At 40.0% G+C, this 22,954-nt stretch overlaps 1 protein-coding gene across 2 annotated transcripts in view; it reads right to left on the bottom strand.

Moving 5' to 3' along the window:
• The window catches only part of ndst1b (N-deacetylase/N-sulfotransferase (heparan glucosaminyl) 1b), a 92,553-nt gene that overhangs the window by 12,867 nt on the left and 56,732 nt on the right, over positions 1-22,954 (bottom strand). For both annotated transcript variants that reach the window (XM_036588601.1, XM_036588602.1), the window contains exons 3-8: positions 16,160-17,147; positions 10,484-10,957; positions 7,452-7,539; positions 5,406-5,560; positions 3,559-3,744; positions 627-755 (exon numbers count right to left, since the gene is read on the bottom strand). In XM_036588601.1, the coding sequence (XP_036444494.1) occupies positions 627-755; positions 3,559-3,744; positions 5,406-5,560; positions 7,452-7,539; positions 10,484-10,957; positions 16,160-16,705 (1,578 nt within the window). In that variant the 5' untranslated portion in view covers positions 16,706-17,147. The remainder of the gene's footprint in view (positions 1-626; positions 756-3,558; positions 3,745-5,405; positions 5,561-7,451; positions 7,540-10,483; positions 10,958-16,159; positions 17,148-22,954) is intronic.

Raw genomic sequence — 22,954 nt, 5'->3', positions numbered from 1 at the left:
CTTGTAGTGTGACTAGCTTATAGAATTTCAATTCGCACTGTTTAAGTTATTACTGAATAAAATAACAGCAATTATTACAAAGTAACTCTAAACCTTTGAAGAGTAGTGTGTAAGGGCAAAAGCGTTCTTTACTTTCAATGCAAGTTAATGCAAATAGATTTTATTTCAAGACATTTTGGAGCATTTCTGTTAGTCATTATTCATCCTGAATTTTCACACGATGTAAAGGACAGCTGCCATGCTCAAATGATGTAGAAAAGTAATAACTGGAAGGAAAAAACACAGAGACACATGCTTTGGATAACGACAATATACACTCATATACTGACACTGTTGGCTGGTTTTGTGGACATGGATTGAACATAGTCTTGGACTAGACTGAAAAACCAATGGTGTTTCATTGTTAAAAAATATTGTTTACTTTAAGATTAGGCTTAATCTACGTCTGGGAAACAGGCCAAGAATGTTAATACATGAGTGTCTACATATATATTTGACTTAATACATCTGTATTATTGACTACTGCTGCAAATACACAAATTTTGGCTGATCGACTACATTGGGGGTAAAGGGAAAATTGGGCAAATTAGATTTTTAGGGATTTTTTCCTTAATTCTGAGACTTACAGGGTTGAGAAGCACAGTGAGGAAGAGCTCTCCACCGTTAATGAGTTTGTCGAGCTCTTTAGGGCTTCCGGGGTACTCGTTGTAGAAGATGGTGTGGGTGAAGAGGCCGCAGGTCTGCCTGGGCAACACCTGAGGAGCAGAAAAGCCCGCACTGTAAACCACATCTAAAGCAGAATGGAAAAATCCACAAAACATGAGCTAACACATCCCACTTCAAGCTCTGAATTGTATAAATTCAGGCAAAACACAGCTGTAATGCTGGACAAAAGAAGCTTCTGTGTCCCACATTCACCATGACAAATTAGGGTGGAAAAAACGTATTTGGTTAGCCACAATATGCAATAGCATTTAAGTGCTGCTCTGGGCCGTGTTGGAAACTAGAGTGGAAACTGAGTGACCTCAGCCTCAAAATATGTTGCTTAAGCACAATAAAGGGATATGAAAACGTTCTATCAGAGATAACGTATAGAGACCAGAGCTGGACTTGGACTTAGACTGAGTGGATGGAGGCTGATCATACTGCTTAAACATTTGTGCAAATTTAATGTTTATTTAACACTTAGGCTAACTACACTTTCCACTTAATTCCCCCTTTTCCAGCTCCTTGCTTTTCTCCCCTTATATGAACACAAATGCTGCGCAGGGTGAAACATCCAATCGAGCACAGAAGAATGCTGATTATGGCAAAAAAAGAGAGAGGGAAGTGGGAACAGGAAGAGAGGGAGGGAGGGGAAAATCAATGTTTGCACTTCAGAGACAAGGCAGCCCAGTTCCCTGTGAATATTTCTCGCCATCATGTTAAGGTCGGAATTAACATCACTGTGACAACATCACACTCAACTGCCAGACAGAATAAATAGACAAACAAATAAAAATAAAATAAGTAAATAAATAAATAATAAACAGAAATGGCTACATATAGCATAGACTCAATGTGCCAGCCTCAGCGCTTCCCAAACTATACATCTGTATGAGGAAAAGACATCAATATTATTTCTACCACAGTGCAGTAATAAGAAGAGGGTTCATAGTGCAGCACAGAGAAAAATCACAGGCGGCTCTCGGCTGCTATGCTAATTGCTCAGTGTCATAATAGACAGTGAGTCGCTTGGCATTTTGAATTGCAGATTAGTTAGGATAACCTTTAGGAAAATGTTCCAGCGAGAAAACTACACTTTGTTTGCGAAAGGTTCAGGTCACTGTTACGTCTCTCTCTGGCTCTTGCTCTCCCTTTTCAGGCCTGCGCTCAGAGGTATCCATTTAGTTCAGTCATCCTTCTTTAATCCCCAGACGCCGTTTAACTGCCCAGGCCCGCCAGCAAGCAAACACACTCACATACACACTCCCAATGCTTTGTCATGACTCAAACAAGACTACTGTTATAGTCTTTATTCGTCATGTTGTGCCCTGGAGCAAGACAAAAATGGTAAAACAAACCAAAAATGAAAACTTAGTGCCTTCATAAACAGTTTGCCCATAACCTCCTCCTGGGATTCCAACATCAAACAGTAAATGGAATAGCCAGGGGTTTGTATACAGCTCTGTCCAAGCCAGATAAGAGTTCAACGCCGAGCCACTTTAAAAGAAAAACTGACAGTATATGCAACACTTTGACCTGTGAGGATCTTCAAAGGGAGCTAGATCTGCATAATTATTTTAGATTGGGGCTACTGTTTAATTTTTTTTTAACTGTGTGGCCCTCTTGAAGGGGAATTTCACAGATCTTTAAAAATTCTCTATAACTCAGTCATTGAAACGTAAAGTCATTTAGAGTGGTCTGATGTGAAATGGTGCATTTTAGATTAACTCACCAGTGGTGGTGATAGGAACCAGGGGTTACAACTTACGTGCTACCACCCAAATACAGCCATTTACTTTTTCGAAATGACCAGTAAGCCTACATGTCTTCTGAGTTTTTATATGTAATAACGGTAAAATAGTAAAGGGGAAAAAAAAAAAAACATTATTTTGGGCCTACTTTGTATAACACAGTGCATGTAGCTCTCTGCTATGAATGAATTAAAAAATTGCCCAAAATTTTATCGCAAACATTGTCATTGTAAAACACTGTCCCAGGCATCAGGCAGAGTATTTATAACCATTTCATGTAGTAACTTTCCAAGAAGGAGCTGTCAAAGACATTAAACAGACATCTGGTTCCTATCACCACCACTGTAAACAATTCTGATTCAGTAGGTTTCTCAAGAGTGGAGTATTTCACATCAAACCACTCTGAACAACTGTTTACATCTTAACCATTTAATTGTGCAAAATTATTATTTGAAAAAAATGTTCGAATTCCCTTTAATTGGGCATTCCAGCCTAAAACTAGCATTTAAGACTGATCATTTTATGTAATATTCTGTAGTGCAGCATTTCAGCCCTCAGCCTCATCAGTTTGACAGAATTCATGATTTTGAATACTTGAGTTCTTTCACTATAACACCCAGCATGCATTACACTAATACAACATATAACCATATGGTATGGATGGTATAAATATCAGAATTTACAGGCACCTATTGAGTAGTTAGGTTAAACAGAGTTAAAATTGGTAGATACTTGAAAATCAGGTATTTGTATCCGCAGGGAAAGGTGCTACTGCTGCATTCCTATTTCCTAGTCTTTAAATCAGAAAATCTCACTCTTGAACTACTTTGGCACGCTGTAGGAGACGAGTATGCATGTTCACAACAGATGCAGCAATGGTTACATTTTTCGTTTTGGCTGGAATTTGTCTTTAAATTCACCATGCTATAGTACACACTGCTGTTTACATTTTTAGTCATACGCAGTTATGTAGGTATATTTTCAGCATTCAGTAATGAGTAGCGAGATGTATATACACACATACTGACACTGTATGTGTCGTGCAATCGCTGTGCAACTAGGTCATACAGACTGCTCTGAGGTAAGAGGAATGTGTGCTTACACTGATGCCACTGTGGATAAAGCCTCTGCGGAAGCGGGCGGGTTTGAGGTGGGGATATTCTTCTGTGCTGGTCACCTTGATGCCCCACACCTTTTTCCAGGCCTCGTACAGCTGCATGTGGATGGGGTAGACGCCGGAGTGGTGAGGAGCCACAGCGTAACCCATGTTGGTGGGGATGCCATGTTCCTGAGAGAGGGAAATTAGTAAAAGGCATTAGAGATTCAGCTAAAAGAACAAGCTTATCTACACAATTTTAAATATGTAAGGGAACAGCCAAGAATTGTTTGATGTCTGAAGTCTGCTTCATTAGTTTTGCACTGGAGCTATAAGGCTACAACAGCTAACAAGTAATGGAAGCTTATAACCCACTAATTATGTCTCAATCACCTCAAATCAAGTGAAGTAGGGGTGGGGCATCAGACAATTTTTGCTCCAAACAAGCAACTGGCCAATTTATAATTAGTATTCTGGCCAAGCTGTGTCACAGTTTCACAATGTACATAACATACACTTGCACTGTATTTGAAGGCTACTGCACGTGTCACTGTACTAGACAGCCAGCTGCCTTTATTAATTTTTTTATATTTTGATTTTTATTTATATTAGTATTTAATGAATATGCATATATGCCACCTGATGCTTAAGAACTTGTAGACAATAGTTCTTTAATGAGTTGAGTACTTTTAAAGTTCTATTATTTTGCAACACATTATTTTGAAGCTTTCAAACATAAAATCATGCCCAACTACTTTATTTAGAATTTTCTATAACTAAATTACCTTTTTTGATAGTTTACTTAATATATATTCAGATTGTTGCACCACCTGACACTTTTAGACTTTCGAGGCAAAAAGAATTTTTTTTTATATGAATGCACTATAATTGTTTAGAGGTACTGTTGAATAATTTTGCATATGTCATGTATTTATTTTTTGGGAAAATAATGAACCCGGACACAAAAAATAAAATGTCATGTCAATGACCCATATGTATATAAACACAAACACTAAATACACCACTTAATTAATTAATTAATTAAATAAATAAAAACCTCGCCAATATGTCTGTAAAGAAAACAAATTCCGGCATAAAAACTTATGATCGGTTCATGACACCCTCAAGATACATGATCAGAGGGGTTCTTTTCAGTGTTTCTCGTGATCAGCACTTAAATAACTACCGTAATAGAGAATACTGACACTATGAAGCACACGTGAGCTACTGAGTGATGCTTGAAATGGAGCTTAACTGAAAAAAGCTCCATCAACAGTGTGGAATTATAACATGTCTAGGACATGCCAAAGTAAAAATGTTTATTGCATAATCTATAATGGCAGTATTTGAGGTGAGATATGCCAGCAAAGACTTAAACACATAAAATATAATTAAGCATTTAAAGATAAACCATGGGACAGAGCATAGCAAATTTTCGTTGCTCTGAAACCATTCAAATCTGTGAAATTTAAATGAAGTTATCCAGCCAGTAAATGACACAGCGGATAGCTTGAAGCTTGAATTGCGTCTGCACGTTAGTCTATCCACCAAACATATCTTGGGTGACTGAGTAGCTTGAGGTAAGGGGAAATTGTGTAAATTTAATTTTGTCGCTTTAAGTTTAAACTGAGCCACAGCAGAATGTGAAGACAAATGAGACCAGAATGTGTTCACTGAAAATCTCACAGTGAGGAGAGATTATGCTACATGATTGAGAAAATAAGCATTACAAATCATAAGGAAAATGAGTCTAGTTAACAATAGGGTCCCTCTAACGATACACAAAGCTTATACATCTCCCCAAGCATGCTGATGAACAGCCTGTACCAGCGGATTCTCTTTTTCAGTCTAACCTCAGCAAACTTGTGGTTGAGCAGCATCTGTTCAGCCAGCACCGACTGGTTATGGAAAAGGTGAGGCTGCATGTGGCTCCACATGTGCGGGAACCACCAGAACTCTTTACTGTAGGATAGAAGAAGGTCATCACCCAGATCTTCCTCATCAGTGCCTGAAAAAGAGGACCCCACCACACACAAACACTTAAATTCAAGGTTGCCAGATGAAGAGCATTAACATTTTCTTCCTCATATTAAGCGATACACTCTACACTCAGCTATAGAAGAGCCACTTTTGGTTCCCTTTCAGTGGATGACTCCTTAGGGGTTTTTGTAAAAGATACTGTGTAAAGTTCTCCTGCCATAAAATAAACTCATGTGCTGCCAGACTTGGAAGAGATGCAAAAATTTAGATGTAATTAGCAAGCTAAAGCTGCTGCTTAGAATTCATGTTTTATGTGGTATTTTAATGTGGAAAAAAGTGAAATTAAAATGGAAAACTCATTAATTTAGATCCCATGTCTGCGTAGAACCGATCACTGAAATAAAGGTATGACACAACAGTCTGTGGCAGTCAAGCTGGTTTGTGTCAGAGGAGCAGCGTTTACTTCTAGTTTATCACAGCACTAAATCACTGATTTTCTTGGTTCTTGAAGGAAACAGTTTTTCTACAAACTGAAATATTAGTAATATTAGTAGTAGTTTTATTTAAAAATGGTGTTGAAAGGACATCAGAATCAAGCAAGGTTTTTCATCTTTGCTGTTTTATAGACGACTATAACCAGCGAGAACTCACCCTCCAGGATGTTTGCCAACGTAAGTAATCAACTTTCTATAATATTCTTGAAGCCCTACTTATCAAAAGCAGACCTATGTGGACTTTCTTGAAGATCTGACATTGCATACAGTATTCAGTGTTGGTTTAAGGAATTATTAACACTACTCTTATACATTTCTACAGAAATATATGCAAACTATTCTTTGGCCCAGTTTGAACTGTGAAGTATTTGGTCACACACAAAGTCTTTGGAAATAAATGAACTGACTGCATATTAATTATTTTTTCTTTTCTTTTTTTTTGATGATGAGCATGGCTTAAAGACATGAATACAGTCTGCAAAACAGCTTATTATCACCTTTATAACATCTCAAAGGTCTGGCACATTCCACCCTTGCTGATAGTGAGAAACTTATACATTCCTTTATTATATCTTGACTAGACTACTGTAATGATCTCCTATCTGGCCTACCCAAAAGCTCGCTCGCATACCTGCAAATACCTTCAGAATGCAGCTGCTCGAGTCCTGACCCACAAGAGAAAGGGGGACCACATTACACCAGCACTCCAATTACTTCATTGGTTTAAGTGTCTTTTTGAATTGATTTCAAAATTCTTTTATTGGCTTTTAAATGTCAGATATGTTCCTACTCTGGCACTTAGGTCATCTGGTAGCAATATGCTGGAAGTCCCTAATACATGGCTGAGGAGTGGAGAGGCTGCATTTAGTCATTAAGGCCCAAAGCTCTGGAATTCTCTTCCTGAAGAGCTGAGAACCAAAGAGCCACTTAATACCTTAAAAAAAGAATCTTAAAAGCATATGCTTAGATTAGCTTTTCTTAGTTTTCAAAATTTAGGTGGTTGTCCTGTACAATGACAGATAACAATGAATCAGATTTAGACCTGTGTTGTGATAGAAGAATAAAAAATATGTTTCTAATTTAAAGGTTCTTTTCTGGTCCGGTTCTGATTCTGTGGCAGCTTCTGATCTGTTTTACTCATTTACATGCAGTTCCCAAGCTCAATGTTATTAGGTTACAATTCCCCACTTAAAACTTAAGACAACACTGTTGATAATACAGGCTATAATAAAAATTGCAGCTCTTGCGATGTGAAAATTGCACTTTTTTAAATTCAGTATTCCGTAATTAGTAATATTTACAACAATGGATCTTTGCACAACCATGCACTGAAAGGTTCTTTACAGAACCAAACATTATTGGTTCATCCCTCCAAAGAACCCTTTTGGGACCTCTATTTTTTAAGTTCAGCTGTATTTTTCTTACCTGCATGAAAGAACTTTCCGGAGAAGCCGAGGTTGAAAGTGAAGTTGGGTACATGAGTTCGGAGCTCATTCTGTGTCTCCAGCAGGGCCTTAACGATAAACGAGAAAGTCTTTACAAACAAGCACACACACATATAGACCCTCAGAACTCCCTGAAGACACAAACACACACACCCAAAATCATCCACACATGACTAACACACAGCTGTAGCCTAGCCTCTTGTGCTGGGAGTTGATGTGTGTGTGGGGTGGGGGGGGTCTTAGGCTTGCATATGCCTCTCGTCCGATTTGTTTACTGGGTTTGTTTTTGTTTTTTTCTGCCTGCCTCCTCCACTCGCGTGACTCAATCAAAAAAGCCGATTCATATTTAACACAGAGGAGGTCTGCAGACAGACAGGAAGGCTTTGATTATGTTTGCTCCCTTTTCCCTGTTTCTTTCCTCAAACACTTGCATTGGGCCGCACCAAAGCCACGAGTAGGATCAAACGGGGGCGAAAGAGGGGAAAAAAGAAATAGCAAAAACAAATACGTGAAAGCTGTGCAGGTTTGAAGTATTCATGCCTGCAGCTAGTTTTTGGATGCCCTTTGAACAAAGAGTCATCCAAAAAAAAAAGAAAAAGGGGGTGGTGGAAGAGAGAGAGAGATTGCAAGAGTGAAAGGGGGTGGGGGGATTTGGAGTAGGTGATGCAGAGTAGCAGAGGCAGGAGGGTTGAAAAGCCGTCTGGTCTGAGAAGCAGCGACAAAGGGGCTGTCATCTGGGCCAGAAGCTGATCGATGGTGACGCTGGTTGAGCTTTACCCATCTTCAGGGTGTTACTTCTGAGTTTCTTTTTAAGCAGAAGAGAGAAAAGAGAGAGACTTGGGCGCCTGCTGCTTTCCCCTCGTCTCCCCAGTCTTCACTCCTTTCCCCCTGTCTCTTCTTTTTCGCGCTCCATACATATTTCTCTCTGTACATTTTTAACATTTTTCCCACCCGTGTATCTTTGTCTATTTCTGTATGCACTAGGATCAGAGCCAGAAGACCAGAAGAGAAAGAGAGAGATAAGCAGAGAAAGTCAGAAAACAACAAAACAAGGGGGGGGGGAGAGAGAGAGAGAGAGAGAGAGAGAGAGAGAGAGAGAGAGAGAGAGAGAGAGATCAAGAAAGAGAAGAGAGAGAGAACAAGACACAAAAGAAAGGAGGAGGACAGAGTGGGCAGGCTGTCAAGGACATCTCCGTTTCTTGGGGCTACAGCTCTATGATGTCATTTGGTTTTCACACTACTGTACTGAGCTGCTGGCAGGGGTGCGAGTTTTTCTTTTTTTTTCATTTTTCACACCGCCTCTTAGACTTGCTGGAAAAACGCACGTGGACAGGCCGACGTTTTTCGTCGCACAGGACTGTTCCGGGCAGGATGCTATGGCCCGCCTCCATAAACGCTTTGGCAAACAACCTTCTAGCAAACAACTCGCCCATATGGGGTTTTATATTCATATTAAAAATGCAGTATACTGGACCTAAGGTTCTACTGTATAATACCAACTTGTAATAGTCCTTGCCACAGCCATAATTTACCAAAGTTACATGACTGTTCTGTGAATTTCCAGGGAAATTTTGAAAGTGAACTGCTATGCGGCAGATTCAAAGATAGCTAAACTACTTTTAAAAGTCCTAACTGGACTTTGAGTCATAGACTTCAGCATGCTGCTGTTAGGAAAAAGTTTGGAACTCAGTTTTATGCTTGAGATTGGTGCCAACACGTAGGGGAGGGCGATACGGAGAAATTGTCACAACACGCATATGCATCATGATATTTTTACACACAGACAAAATGTTCTCGAACAGTCACATTTAAAAACTGCTATCAAAAACTATGAATACAATGATTATTATATTACATTATTATACATAATGTGCTGTACTAAGTCCAGTCAAACAGGATTATTTTAGCTCTCTTTTTACTGAAACCTGCAGTTGGTCAGTGTTCTTTAAGCATGCTGTGTATGACAATAACAAATGATCCAGACGACAATAAAACATTGTAGGTACTCTTGGGTCTCCCTCTGTCTTTGTTAACATTTGCAGCTGAAGCCAACAAGACAAAGTCACCAGGTACTACACATCACCACCAAGAGGTGCACCAGAATGTAAACTAGAATGATGTGTAAAGGTGTTGATTTCTATTTTCAGAATTATTATTTTCTAAAGACCTTGCTCTGGTGACATAAGCTAGTTAGAAAGTTAACGCTAATGTTATTAGTATTTATGCATTCAAATTTAAAAAATGAAGGGTGATCTGTTTTCTGCACATGGCCGTAGTTATGAGGATACTATCAAAAAAAGTAAAAGTATCAACAGATTTAGTATTTATGCATACAACACATTATCAGCTTAAAATAAACAATATTTAAATAATTAACCAAATAAATCAAGTTAAGTAGCCTAACTGGACTTTAAAGAGTTTATGAATGAGCAATAACATTTTATGGAAGAAATGGGGGGAAATAAACAAACAAAATAGGTACATAAGCATTATAGGAAAATAGAAAAAGGAAGCAAGGGTGAAAAACAGATCAGGAACTGGCATTTGGTGTAGTAAGTATATCTGTCAGTGTGGTTTATGGTTATGGCCCTGCTTTTGCACAGTGCTGCTTTTGATAAGGAAACACTTTTAGAAACTAACACTAAATGACTTAAATGAAAAAAATATTACACACATTAATTTAATGAAGGGTCAATTTGAGCTACATTAACAGAAGTATTAATATTTAATTCAAAATTGCAAATGACAACTATTAGGATTAGTAACAATTATATGCGGTGCTGATTTCAGGATGATGTAAGATCATCATCTCTCTTTCTTTCAAATCATAAGTGCCATTACAGACATATAGCTCCAACATATGCCATTCTCCCATATGCTCACACGTGCCACTGTTCACAGCATAACACCTAATACTATTCCAAATTACTCTTGCCTTATTTGAATTAAGTAAACAAAGACAAAAATCATATTCATATAACCACGTTCATCCCGTGGAATGCTGATACCCACCTTCACGTCAGAAACTTTCATTCGTGTGCCCTCCTTGCCCACAAAGATGTCATCAATGTCCACCAGAATGTAGCGTTCCAGTGCTAGAGACAGCCGCTTGCCTGTCAAGAAGCTGACCGCATCCACCAGCACCAGCTTGTGCAGCCAGAAGTTCAAGTTGTTCCCGAATAACACTCTCTGGATGCCGTCATGAAGCCCCAGGTCCTGGACCACTGCTGCATGCAAGGGACCAGGTGGACCCCCGGCTTCGGCCGCCCGGCCTCGGGCCAACAGCACAGGCTCATAGGTGGAGTGGTTGGACTGGAAGACAGTCCAGTTGTCCCCGGGCAGGGGTCCGCGCTCTACCTCAAGGGCTTTGGTGATTAGAAGCAGGGGGGACTTGGGGTTAACACTGCAGTCTCTCAGGCCCAGGTTAGAGTGTAAGAAGAGGGGGAAACCCTTCAGTTGGGCACTCTGCAAACTGTTCTCATTGGCCTTTAGAAGAGCATTGGACAAAGGAGGAAGAAAGAAAAGAGAGAGAAAGAGTTCACTTTCATTAATGGAACAAGTTTAGCAAAGTACAAAAAAGTTGAAATTTTTCTTCATTCATTCATCAAACTGCAGCTAAACGGTATTTCCTCTTAAATGAGGTTCACTGGTACCCCTGAGGCTGAAAGTCTTAGGATGCTTCTGTATTCGCCACTCGTTCACATTCTGCTAACCCGCTCTGGCCAGCAGACCGTGTGAGGGTGGATCAAATGATGATAAACTGCACTTTATGTACAATGAAGACAATGAGCATTGGCTTACACAGAGCCACCGAAATGTGAGTTCTTTCACAGATCTTATTACTCCTTAAACCTTAAGGGTCCATATGTTAGCCCACAATTTAACTCTTCACGGTCATAACTTTATATCTTACATATCAGTTATGTATGTTTACTTGGGTTGTCAAACTAAATTAAAATATCACATTATTTTGTGCAGTTAATCATAACTCAATGTATTTGTTTTATTTGCCCAAATTTGATCCTAAAGACAGATTTTTCCATTTAAAAAGTAGTGTTTTTTGTTAACCCAAGTGGACGTGAGCTTCATCAGAATGTATTTACTACTTTTATTAATTTGTTAGCATTATTTTCATCATGTGAACGCAGGCTTCAGAGGAACTGAACATGAAAATCATGTGAATGCAGAGTGAGCATGAAAATAAGATGAACACAATTTTCAATTTCCATCAGTGACATTCAGCAAGAGCCACTGCTCTGCGATTGTAGCCCCCTGCCCTCATACCACTGCGTTGTTTTGTTTTTGAGGAGAACTGTAGCTTTCTACTTTGCTGTTATTTTTGTTAGTTTGCTGCTTATTGGCTTATCCACAGCAGTATGTTTTGCTTGTAAACGATACTTCAGAGACGTACATCACTGATAACCAAATCCATGGCACTGCTGTAGCTGTAAATAACTTTGGTTTTATCAAGAGTTTATCAAGACTGTGCAAATATATAATTACATATCCTAGGTATCATAGATATTGTATATTTATAATATCTAGGAGAAGAAATTCTCATTTAAAATTTTTAGAGTGATGACTAAAAAGGAAAAAAAAAAGGTGGTGATGGAAGCATATCACAATACACGTTCCCTAACAAACACACTTCTTGCTCCATCACTTTCTAATCATTCCTTCCACTTTGTCCAGTCTACTAACATTCCTACTTTACTGCTTCTCCACTTCAGATTCCCCATCTCCATTTAGTCCTGTATGTCAAAGAGCAATCCATACAAAATGTTTGATAATTGGCCTAAAAGGCCACAAAAGAGTGAGGAGAACGGAGGAAGACCCACGGAAAGCTGTGCGCTTAATATAGCCTCAGAAGATTATGCTGACCCAAGTGCTGGCTAAGAGAGGAGGGTTTATTCCAATTACACGTTAACAACACAGATACAGGATTAAGCAGGAGGACTAATGGGAAGGCGAAGAGGGGCTTAAATGAGTTGATACAGCCATGTGTAATTACAAGCTGAATCGCTAGTGTCCTCCATGGTAATGCGTGCTTGCAGCCAGAGCTCCACACTCTGGGGAGATGAGGGCGCTTGTGACTAAGCTGTAGCCCTGACAGGTGCAAGTCTAGACTTGGTGGGGAAGAAATTAGGCACGCCACATTACTGGAGTGAGAGACAGGGACCTGCAGCCACTGTCCGCCTCACAGGGAACTGTTTCAGTCTTCTGAGCCATGCACCTCTAGGCTCTATCATCAGAAATGTTCAGAGCTTTCACTCACTGAGGCCTTACAGCCTGGAAAGGCAGAGAGGCTAACATCCTCAAAGAAAGCAGCAGCAGTGCCAGCCAGCGAGGAACCCAGAGATGAGATACTTCTATCAGTGATGTAGAAACAAAGCCTTACATAGAAATTAAAACCGTGCTGATCAAATTCTAATTTTATTACAAAAAAATTGGCTGAATAACAGTTGTTTTGGCTAATTTTTCATTTGACAAAGTTTTCAGGCAAGAAGGAAAATGTTATTTAATTGCTCTTTAACATAAGCTCACAATCTGCAGGTTACAGTAACTCAGTGTTAGGAAACATACAAGCTCTTAACCATCTCAAATATTGACTGACTATATAGCTGCCCAAGGCATACGGCTCACATTTTTACACCATAAAATGGCTCATATATTTAATGGCTCTATATATTCATATATAAAACTGCAAAACAGTAATAAAATTACATCATAAAATCTCAATGTGTAGCTGGTATGAATATTTACACCATAAAATCATAATATAGAGCAACTAAAATAAAAAAAAACTGGCCATTTTTTGGATGCATGTCCTCATCAATTTCAATAGAAGAACTAGTGGTAAAACTTTACTGTAAGCCTACATGACACCTATAGGCTTGCCACGGCAATTGACAAACCTGCATAAACGTTTGTGAAGGCTTATTCCAGTAAGCGCCGTCTGTCATAAATGCGGCTTTTGTCAACTCTGATATTTTTTTCTGACATTAGGTTGTCGACTGTTTTGGGTGAAATGACATAGCATGTTATAACAACTGACTTTGTAGCTTAGTGTATAACACAGTATAATGCTGATGATGTGACGTAGGTTAATGTTATAAATGGTAAAATGAAACTCACCTTACCCAAGTGTCACCAAAAATACTTTTGTTCAGCTAGCTTGACTTGCCAAGATGCAAATCAGCATCAAGTGAGCTATAGTCTGTCATTTCACCCCAGAAAGTGTCATGACATGTCAGAAAAAAAATCTGTCACCGGACATAGATGTTATGTCACCTGACACAGATGCTGTGTCAACTTGACATTAAAGTTAGTAACTGAAATCTTTATGACAAATGATACCTGTTGCAATGCGTTTTGTAGGTGTTCATGTAGGTCTACGTCAGTTGTCATGAAGGGCTTATGTAGGCATCATGCAGCTTTGTGAACACTGGTAAAATGTAACTGAATTAGCTTTAAAGCTCTCTGAGCATCATGCATCAAGAGAACAACAAGTGCATGATGATGCTTTTAAAACACGTCCCCTCGTTTCTGTTCTGGCTGAGAAAATCAGCTGCAGGTTAACTGCTGGATAAACAATAAAAATAACAATAAAAATAAAGAGGGGAGCTGTGTTTGAAAGGCTCATATCATACATTTTTCTTCATTTTATTTTTTCCCCTGAAGTCCACTTTTCACAATTCTTTTTGATATAATCATTTTTAACCCCTTTTACTGGCTGTCAAGTATTATGCCTCATTCAAAAGACAGTCTGGGCTGAAACAATCTTCATAACTTCAGTGTGTATGAGTTGGGCTAAACTGCTTTAGGCTAATTAGGTGGAAATATGTAAACACATTATTGGTTTTCATGACTTCATGAAAACAGAAATACACAAGGCTGTTTTTGCAGCTTTGTTTCCACATACTGACTATATGGACTCTATAGACTGGGGAGCAAAGGGTATGTTTTGAAACTTCAACAGTATTTAAAAACCACATCAAACTTTTATTTCAGACAGTGAGGATAGTGAGGTTTTAAATTAAGTAAAAAAGTATTTAGTATCAACTGCACTGGCTCTAAATATTAATTTCCTTTTGTTTTCTAGTGTACTCAAAGCAAGGAGAAAACTTGCTAGCCATTCTGTGCATAATAGAGCCTCACTTGCCTGCGCTGGTCCATTTTCTGTTGCATCAATTGATGTACTAGGCATGGAAGATGTTGATGCATTTCTTTTTATAAAATATGAATTAAGAGGCCTCTTCATTTCGGAGTACACACACACACAAATGTGACCGTTGTCTCAAGCATTGTAAATGCTGTCATGGCAGCTTCTGGCTGGCGGCCTATCTACCATTCTTAGAGCCATCAAAAAAATGAAAGAGCAAATTTCAAACTGAAAAAGCTAAAAGACGTTTATCAGTGTTGCAGTGGCACTACTGCAACCTTTAAAAAAAAAACAATGACTATATGCAGTCTGGAGTGATTCACATGTGCTACCCCTCCAGATAATGAAGTGATTAAAAACAGGCCTATGGCCACACACAGTCATCAACTTTCACTACAAAAATGTCAGACACTGCCAACACAGCAGAGGGGGATCAGTGGATTTCACTGATACAGATCTGAAGGCAGAGACGCTTCTGTAAAAATAAATCCTCCTTTAACTGATGTACTGTGGATAAAGCTGAGGAGTTACTTGGTGGTAACAAACATTGTACATTTGTCATGTTATCACTACAAGGTGTAGAATAATACATAAATGTGTATTTCAGGTCAACGTTATACAGTCAGGTGCTGTCAATTCGATGCTATCAAAATGGCTGCTTGTACAGTTTATACCTGTAAGACACGATTTCATCCATTTCTACAGATAACAGCATGCCAAAGTCTCAGAAGCCACTGTATCCCTGCATTTGTAAGTGTATTTAAGAACTTGACGCAGTTTGAGTCATGATTCAAGAGGAGTTCAACTGATTTTTTCAACACTTCTGCACTAAATGGTTAAGATAAACACAGTCATTCAGAGTAGGCTGATGCAAAACATTCTAGAGAAACTCACCGAGTCAGAGATGTACACAGTGGTTCTGATAGGAACCAAATGTCCAAAGTGTTTAATGTATCCAAGTTACCTTAGAAACTTACTACGTGAAATGGTTACAAACATGCTACTTGATGACACTGTTTTATGATAGTTATGCGATAAGATTTTGGTCTAAAACATTTTCAAAATCCATTCATGGTGGAGAGGTACATGCAAGGTGCTTTAGGGCAAAATGATCCTCAAAGAAATCTTTTTAGATTTTCCACTATTTTTCCATCATTAGCATCATCTTTAAAAACTCATGAGACACGTGTAGGTTCACAGGACATTTTGGACTGTGAATAATCTCTATTTTTGTTACAGACATTGTGACCCCTGATTCACCATTGCAAAGGAATCAAGTTTCTCTACAATGCACCATTTTAACTCAAAGCACACTGAATAACTTTCTCATTGACTGAATTACAAAGAAATTTAGAAAATTGCAGCCTGCATGATGCTAGGTGGTGAGGTATAAGCTTCCAGTAAGTAAGTGGAGTGGAGTAAGGCAATACTGAACAGAATAAGGCAATGATTTTTCATCTAACTATTGCAATAAGCATTCTTACAAATCAATGTAGCATTTGTAATATGATGGTAAAAGGTCCCACCTTAAAGAAGCCAATGATGCCCACTCCGTACTCCACACAGTACTTGTCGAGCAGTTCTCTGTTCCAGGCATCCAGGTTGACATATTTGAGGATATTTTCGTAGATGACCAGTGTGAAGCGGCCACGGTTCTTGTCCGTAAGGGTGGGCATGTCGCCCTTGCCAGGGGCGATCTCAGTTTGGTAGCGGAAGCGGCCCGACTCCAGGATGGCCACGATGTCTTGACCCAGCTGAGAGTACAGGCTCTCCACAAATACCAGCACCACAGGGTCTGTGCGAGACGTGTCTGCAGGTTTGGCAGTTCTTGCGGGAAGAACCCTGGCTGAGGGTGGGGAGGGGGTTGCTTGTGGATCCTCCCAGTTGGCGGTGCCCTCCTCCGCACCCTCCACCCCACCGACCCCTGCCGGCTCCAGCTCCCGTTTGACCCCATACAGGAAGTAGGCTGAGATGAGTACACTGACCATGCAGAAGAGGAAGAGCAGCAGAAGGCTGGTCTGCAGCGTGAGCTGCCGGTAGAGCCGCCTCATGCGCCCACACACCAGCATCATCACCCTGCAGCCACTCGGATAAGTATATACACACTGTCGTCTGTTCAAAAGCGATTTACAATGTCTATTGTATGGGTCAGATAAGACAGTGAAAAAAATGGCAATGTGAAGCTGAGGTCCTCCGCGGCGTCTGCTGTCATGTCACCATTGCAGAGGGCGGCAGGACCGGTGTGGGCAGGGGACGGCATGTGCGAGGGTGGGCTCCCACTCACCTCCAGAGATGTGCGCTGCCCCTCCCTCGTGCGCCAGCGGCCCCCTGCCCAACACCCTGACACCCCTCCTGCTTTGCCCTCTCTAAGTCCTTATCTTCAGAGCCAGTGTGGAAAAGAAGATGGCCTGGAGGTAGGGTGAAGATGACTTCTGAAGGGCAAACTGTTCTTGCACAGACAATTTCTCCAGACGGGTCATGCCCGAAGTAATCTAGCCAAGCTTTTCATGTAGTCTAGAGGGGAGAAAAACACAAACAGAGCAAACAGTTAAAAGCAGGGAAAGATATTTGGTAACATTTCAACATAAGGACACATTATAATGCTCTTGTAATGCGCTTATTAAGCCTAACAAGGTAGTGTTTGGTGATTAACAGGCTGCTTTACTACATTATAAACTATAACTAGGACAAATTAAGCACAAATAAAAGTGTCCTGGAAAATGCTTCTTTTACTCTAGTTATTGTTTAACAATGTAGTAACAAAGAGCCAGTTCATCACAACAGCACATTATGAGAGGATTAGAATGTTTTTATTTATTTATTTCTTGTTTTCATCATTATTTACTAGAAACCAAAACGTTTTGTTTGCTAGCATATTCACCCCAACTATTAATGACTCGATTCATTCATTAGCTGCCCTTAATTGTGACAACTGCCGTGAGTTACAAAAAAATGGGCTAATTTTACTAGGCTAATACCTCATTGCTAAGTTGCCACAGTTTCAAGCACTACACAATACGCAGGCATTTTTTTCCTCTCCGTCAGATGACTACTAAAAACCAAACTCATCCCAATGCTGAAGAAGCGATGCCGTGAGAACACGGTAGAGGATGGCTCCCTTCACTGAATACCAAGAGGATCTAGGGAGGAATTTACAAAGGCGATGCATGGATTACAGGATAATGGTGGCGGCTTGCATTGATTAGCCAAGGCTTTAAAAGTGATCTTCGTTCTCCTTCAAGCACTTCAAAGTGCAAAAGTCATTCCATCTTTTCATCTCAAATGAGGCATTCAATATAAAATGTGGTTCAGGTGAGTGACTGAAGAGGATTTACATTAACACTGACGAAAGGAACAAACTTGGTGAAATGGAAAGGCCCCTGAGAGGGCATAAGGCATATTTAGGGCTGGACAGGGTGGGGGACACCACAGTACGAAAGGAGAAGACAGAAATGAGCTGCTATAAAAGGGAATTTGATGTGATCATGTGCCAAATTCCTGGAAACCCTTTCTGCTTTCTTCTCATCAGGGCCAGGCTTCTGCTGCAGGCCGTTCTACCTGAACCTGCCTGTGCAACTTAAGAGCAGCTGAATTATGTATACCCTGGTTTGTGGGAAAATGAAGAATGAAAGGGAATTCTAAAACTCAGCAAATGTTTAAGTCAGTAACTATTGGCCCTTTTCAGATCAGAAAGTAAAGGCATAAGTAAACATGCGCTGTATGGACTTTCAGCAACTTTGGCTCCCTTGATGTCTACAGTCATTTTAGTTTTTGTCTGATTTAATAAAGGCCTTTTCAGTGAATTAAAGCTCTGCACATACATGGTTGTCGCACTGGCCCGCATGGACATTTAAGTACGGGAAGTGGTTGACAATGGTGCAGAGGGCTGCTGAGGCAAAGACTGAAGCAAAGCGACAAGACATGGCGTGTCTGGGGTGGAATACAGGTCCACTTTCAAAGGCATCAAGAGATCCACGTAATGTGTGGGTTACGTGAAAAGGGAGAGTGGAACAAAGAATCAAAGCGTTTCAGGTACTGAGAGAAAAATGCATGAATACCAAAGCAAAGCAGAAGCACAAAAGTACAACTCAAAAAAGATGGTGGTTGGGGGGGAGGGGGGAGGGGAGCCTCCGAGAAAGCCATTTTATCACTTCAAAAGAGAGACGGGAATACGCCCCCCCCCCACAACACTGAAACACAGCTGTTGGTGTTGTAGTCAGTTTGCGTGATCCAGTATCACCACCAGGAATTTTAGAGGCGTATGGTGGCTAGGGCTGCATGTGGCAGGGAGCGCTTGGGATTTATGAAGCAAAACGAAGCTGGGCCAAATTCCACAAGGGATAGTCTGGATGATGCCCCCAGTGATTCCAGGATTTCAATATCCCCTGCCTCTCCACCCTAGGCTTAAGCTCAAGCCACAATACCTGTCACTGGAGCTCTATTGTGCCGGGCAGAGGAACAAGAATGGCAGCCAGAGTGTCGTCAGAGGTTGGATTACGGCTCCAAAGCTTTTCTCCCATTCACAGCCCGATTCTTTAATATGCGCCAGTCACCCCAGGCCGAGACAGCGGAGCCAGCCCATTGTGTTCGGCATTCTCATAACAGTAAAGATTCAGATGACATAAGGCATTCATCATGTGCAGCAGAAGGGATAGGCTACACCCAATAAAAATGTGAGGACATGAAACACACCGCATAGTTCCACTTAAGAGAGATCTCGGGGAGTTTCGAATGGGCAGGATGCACAAGGATTTACACACCCCATTTCACTGTGTAATAAATTTGTCTTCTGTGTCAGGGGAATGAACGAAATACAGCACTGAAATGATTCAGGAAGCATGCAGGAGCCAAGACAGGCAATTCCAGAACTACCAATATGATCAACACAGAACTCAATGATGTGCCTTTATTAATGCTGAACCTGAACAGCAGTGAGTGACTTCAACTGCAAGTAGTGATGCACAATGATATCAGAATCATATCGGTATTACGTATGTGAATGGCTACACAAGTTCCAGTTAGCTGTTTGAAAAGCTAGTATTCAAATACTGAGATCGCGATTCAGGTATTCATTCTATTTGAGCACAATAAACAGAGGAAATACAGACTAACAATTGAGTACAGTAGTAACAGTTTGTATATTAAAGTTTGCCACTCTGAAACGAGTGCTTTAATATGAATGCATTGCCAAGGATTGAGAAGGCTGATGTAGCACGTCAAACTTTCAGTCGATGTTAGTCAGGTCCAGAAAGTCTTTGACAAACTAACATGGAACATCGTCCAATGAGGAGAAAATACTTTGTGTAAGGCGACGAGTCCTCATCAGCATCCAGTGTTGTACTAGTTAACCGCAGTTTTAGTTGACATCTCAACTGGAATTAGCAGATATTTGATTTAAAAAAGTACTGGCATTGGACAGATGTTTAGATTTGATCAATGTTTGATGGTGTGTTTCCAGAAATGCTAAAACATCTGCATTTTATTTTTTTTTTACCTCATTTATGATACTCTTCAAATAAAGACATTTCATTGCAATGCTAAAGGTAAATCTTTTCCCAGTTTCTCCATTTTATAAATATGAGCATCAGCAGATATGTACATGGAAAAACACCCAAAATTGACCCACAATTCCCTTATTTGTGCATCCATTTAAAAAAAAAAGTTACAGTTGGACAAAAATGCACCTTACAGCAAGAACACTTGAATGACAAGGACACTGTGCTGAAAGCATCTTCTAGTAGGCTAGAATCAGAACCAAAGAAAAGCCTACTTACCAGAGGAGGCAGTAGTTATTTTGCACAGCCCTACCAAGCAAGTATCGTTCCATGTATAAAAAGAAATGGCTTTTCTGTAACCTTACATTTGTCAAAAGCACTGCAACACTACAAATAAAATAAATAACAGAATGCTGAGATATCAGAATGAAAATACGAAAGGAAAAAGTGGTAACAAAAGTGTTGAGGCATGGAAAAATAGAGACCTTGACATTTACAGGACTGTCCCCATCTCCCATGTTAGCAAGTTCCTTCTGTCCTAGATCTTTGTTTTCCTTTTTTCACAGTCCCACTCTCAACCAACATATGTGTGAAAAAAAGCTCCCTGTCTGGGAGGTATGAAACCTATTTTCTGATGGCAGTGTAGCTTTAACACACCCTGTCTCAAGGGCACAGCATGCTGTATCATACCTTCATTTTCTGCAGTAAATTCTGTGCTGTGTGACCAGCGTTTTTCCTTCAAATCCAATAGAACATAAGCTAAATCACATGCCAAAGTAAAACCAACATGCTGTTCATTTTGTAGCCTTTAGAACTAGTCGAGCTTCAAACACTTTGACCTACTTTGCACATGCACAAATGCACTTATCTGCAAGAGCCAAAAACTGACCTCTGCATTACATTTTTTTTAAGACCCCTTTCTGCAAGACTGTGGGTGACACAACACATCTGAATAACAGTTTGACAGTTATGCTCATTCCTAATCAACAGCATGTTCTTAGTAGTTATAATAAGATAATAGTAAGTATAGTAAAATAATAAGAAGTGAATACAGTAAAAAGCTAGAAAACCTTACCTATGCTAAAAGCAGAATGCTATACTACATATCATGCTGGCCTTTTACATCATCATTGCCCTTTGACCCTAGGGAATAAGCTTTCTTAGATAAAATAGCTACAGGGTAGATCCACAAACCCTTATCAGACACTGCAGACAGTTTTTATTAACCACCCATCTGTAACACCAAAATTGAGAATCTGTTCTGGTTGCTATTGAGGCTCCCATGGGGTACAATAATCCCGACCTCCAATTACAAGATGAAGGCTATAAAACCAAAAAGGTTTTCGTAAAAAAATAAAAAACAAGGAAAAACAAAAACACTACATATAGCCTTTAAATATACTTACAGAAATGTATAACAGTGGTGTGCCTGAACGATTTGGTGGAAGTCTTTTTTTCAAAAAATTTTATTACAGAAGCAAATCTTTCTTTAATTGAGGAATTTTATCTTATCTAATAGCACGTTCTCAAGTTAGCAAACCCTAAACCCTAAAAATTGCATCATATCTGTTACCAAGCAGCCAACGATACACGCACAGCTGAAACAAACACAATCAAAATAAGGTAAAAAAATTATGTTGGGGCTTGAATGCTGCCATATACTGCTGTTATTATGTACACAGCACATCAGCGCTTGGTTATTTTCCAATGGTCTGACTCATGCATTTTACAATGGTGCATGGTAGTAAGTGACATTTCCCCACTTAAAAGTTGGCAACTACTTCAGCTGACATTAACCAATAAAAAAAAATATTCTCTGTTCTTAACGTTGCGTTTAAAAACTAACATGTTACCAAATCTTCCACAATGTAGAAGCTACCAAGTCTTAACCATCTGCTGGTGCACCGGTTAATTCTAGCGTAAACTCATTAACTCATCTGAATGGGCACTCTCTGTTACTCGGGCCTTTTAAGACATGACATTCTACTGGCTTCCTTTTGTTACTTTTAATAATAAAATGTTTTTACACATACTCCTTTGTTTCCTGCTTAAAATTCCCTCCATGGTACTGCTATGAGTAAGAACTACTCGGCTTTTTATTTTCTTCTCTGCAGTTAATCCATTATCCGCTTATGAACTGTTACGGATACTCAAATATCAAAATTAGTCACAATGCAGCGGCGCTATACTGCCACTACAAACTAGGCAAGTGTCAGAATACACATCCCAGTATACAGTGGCTGGTACTGACTGCCACCAATTCAAACCTAGACAGAATGAAACTTCAGTGAAGTGAATTCCTCTGATAAAAAAGAAAGAAATCAACAGCCTCAGAAAAGGCAGAGTGTTTGAGCGACAAGCTGAATGACTGCATCAGCAATTAAAGCAGAGAAAGAAAAAAGGGTACAAAGATTTAGAGCCTTCAAAGCTTTCCTTCTCTCTCCCTTTATGCTTCCTCAATCCCATCCTTTCTTGTTTTATTTCAAAGCGGAATGATGGTGCAGATTGGCTGGTGGGATAAAGAAACGATAAAAAAAGGAACACGCACGCTTGAACAGCTCGGAACATCGGCGCGGCATTGACTGCTGCTCAGAGACACCAGACACTTCCTGAAGCAAGCGGCTGTTGCTGTGCATGCCAGGGTTTGCAGGACAATGCCTGGCAGTTAGTCTTGGACGCCTTGCCGCACAGGACTACTCTCTCCAAAGTCTTAACCACAGGAGGACCTACGAACCAAAGAGCCCCGCCCTGACTGGTACAGTGCCATTTCACATTTACAATGACCAACATTGTTCAGGAGACACAACGATGGCAACCCAGGAGTTC

This window comes from Colossoma macropomum, unplaced genomic scaffold, assembly GCF_904425465.1.
Source record: "Colossoma macropomum unplaced genomic scaffold, Colossoma_macropomum, whole genome shotgun sequence".
NCBI classification, from domain to species: domain Eukaryota; kingdom Metazoa; phylum Chordata; class Actinopteri; order Characiformes; family Serrasalmidae; genus Colossoma; species Colossoma macropomum.
This window is presented reverse-complemented; position numbering and strand designations above follow the sequence as displayed.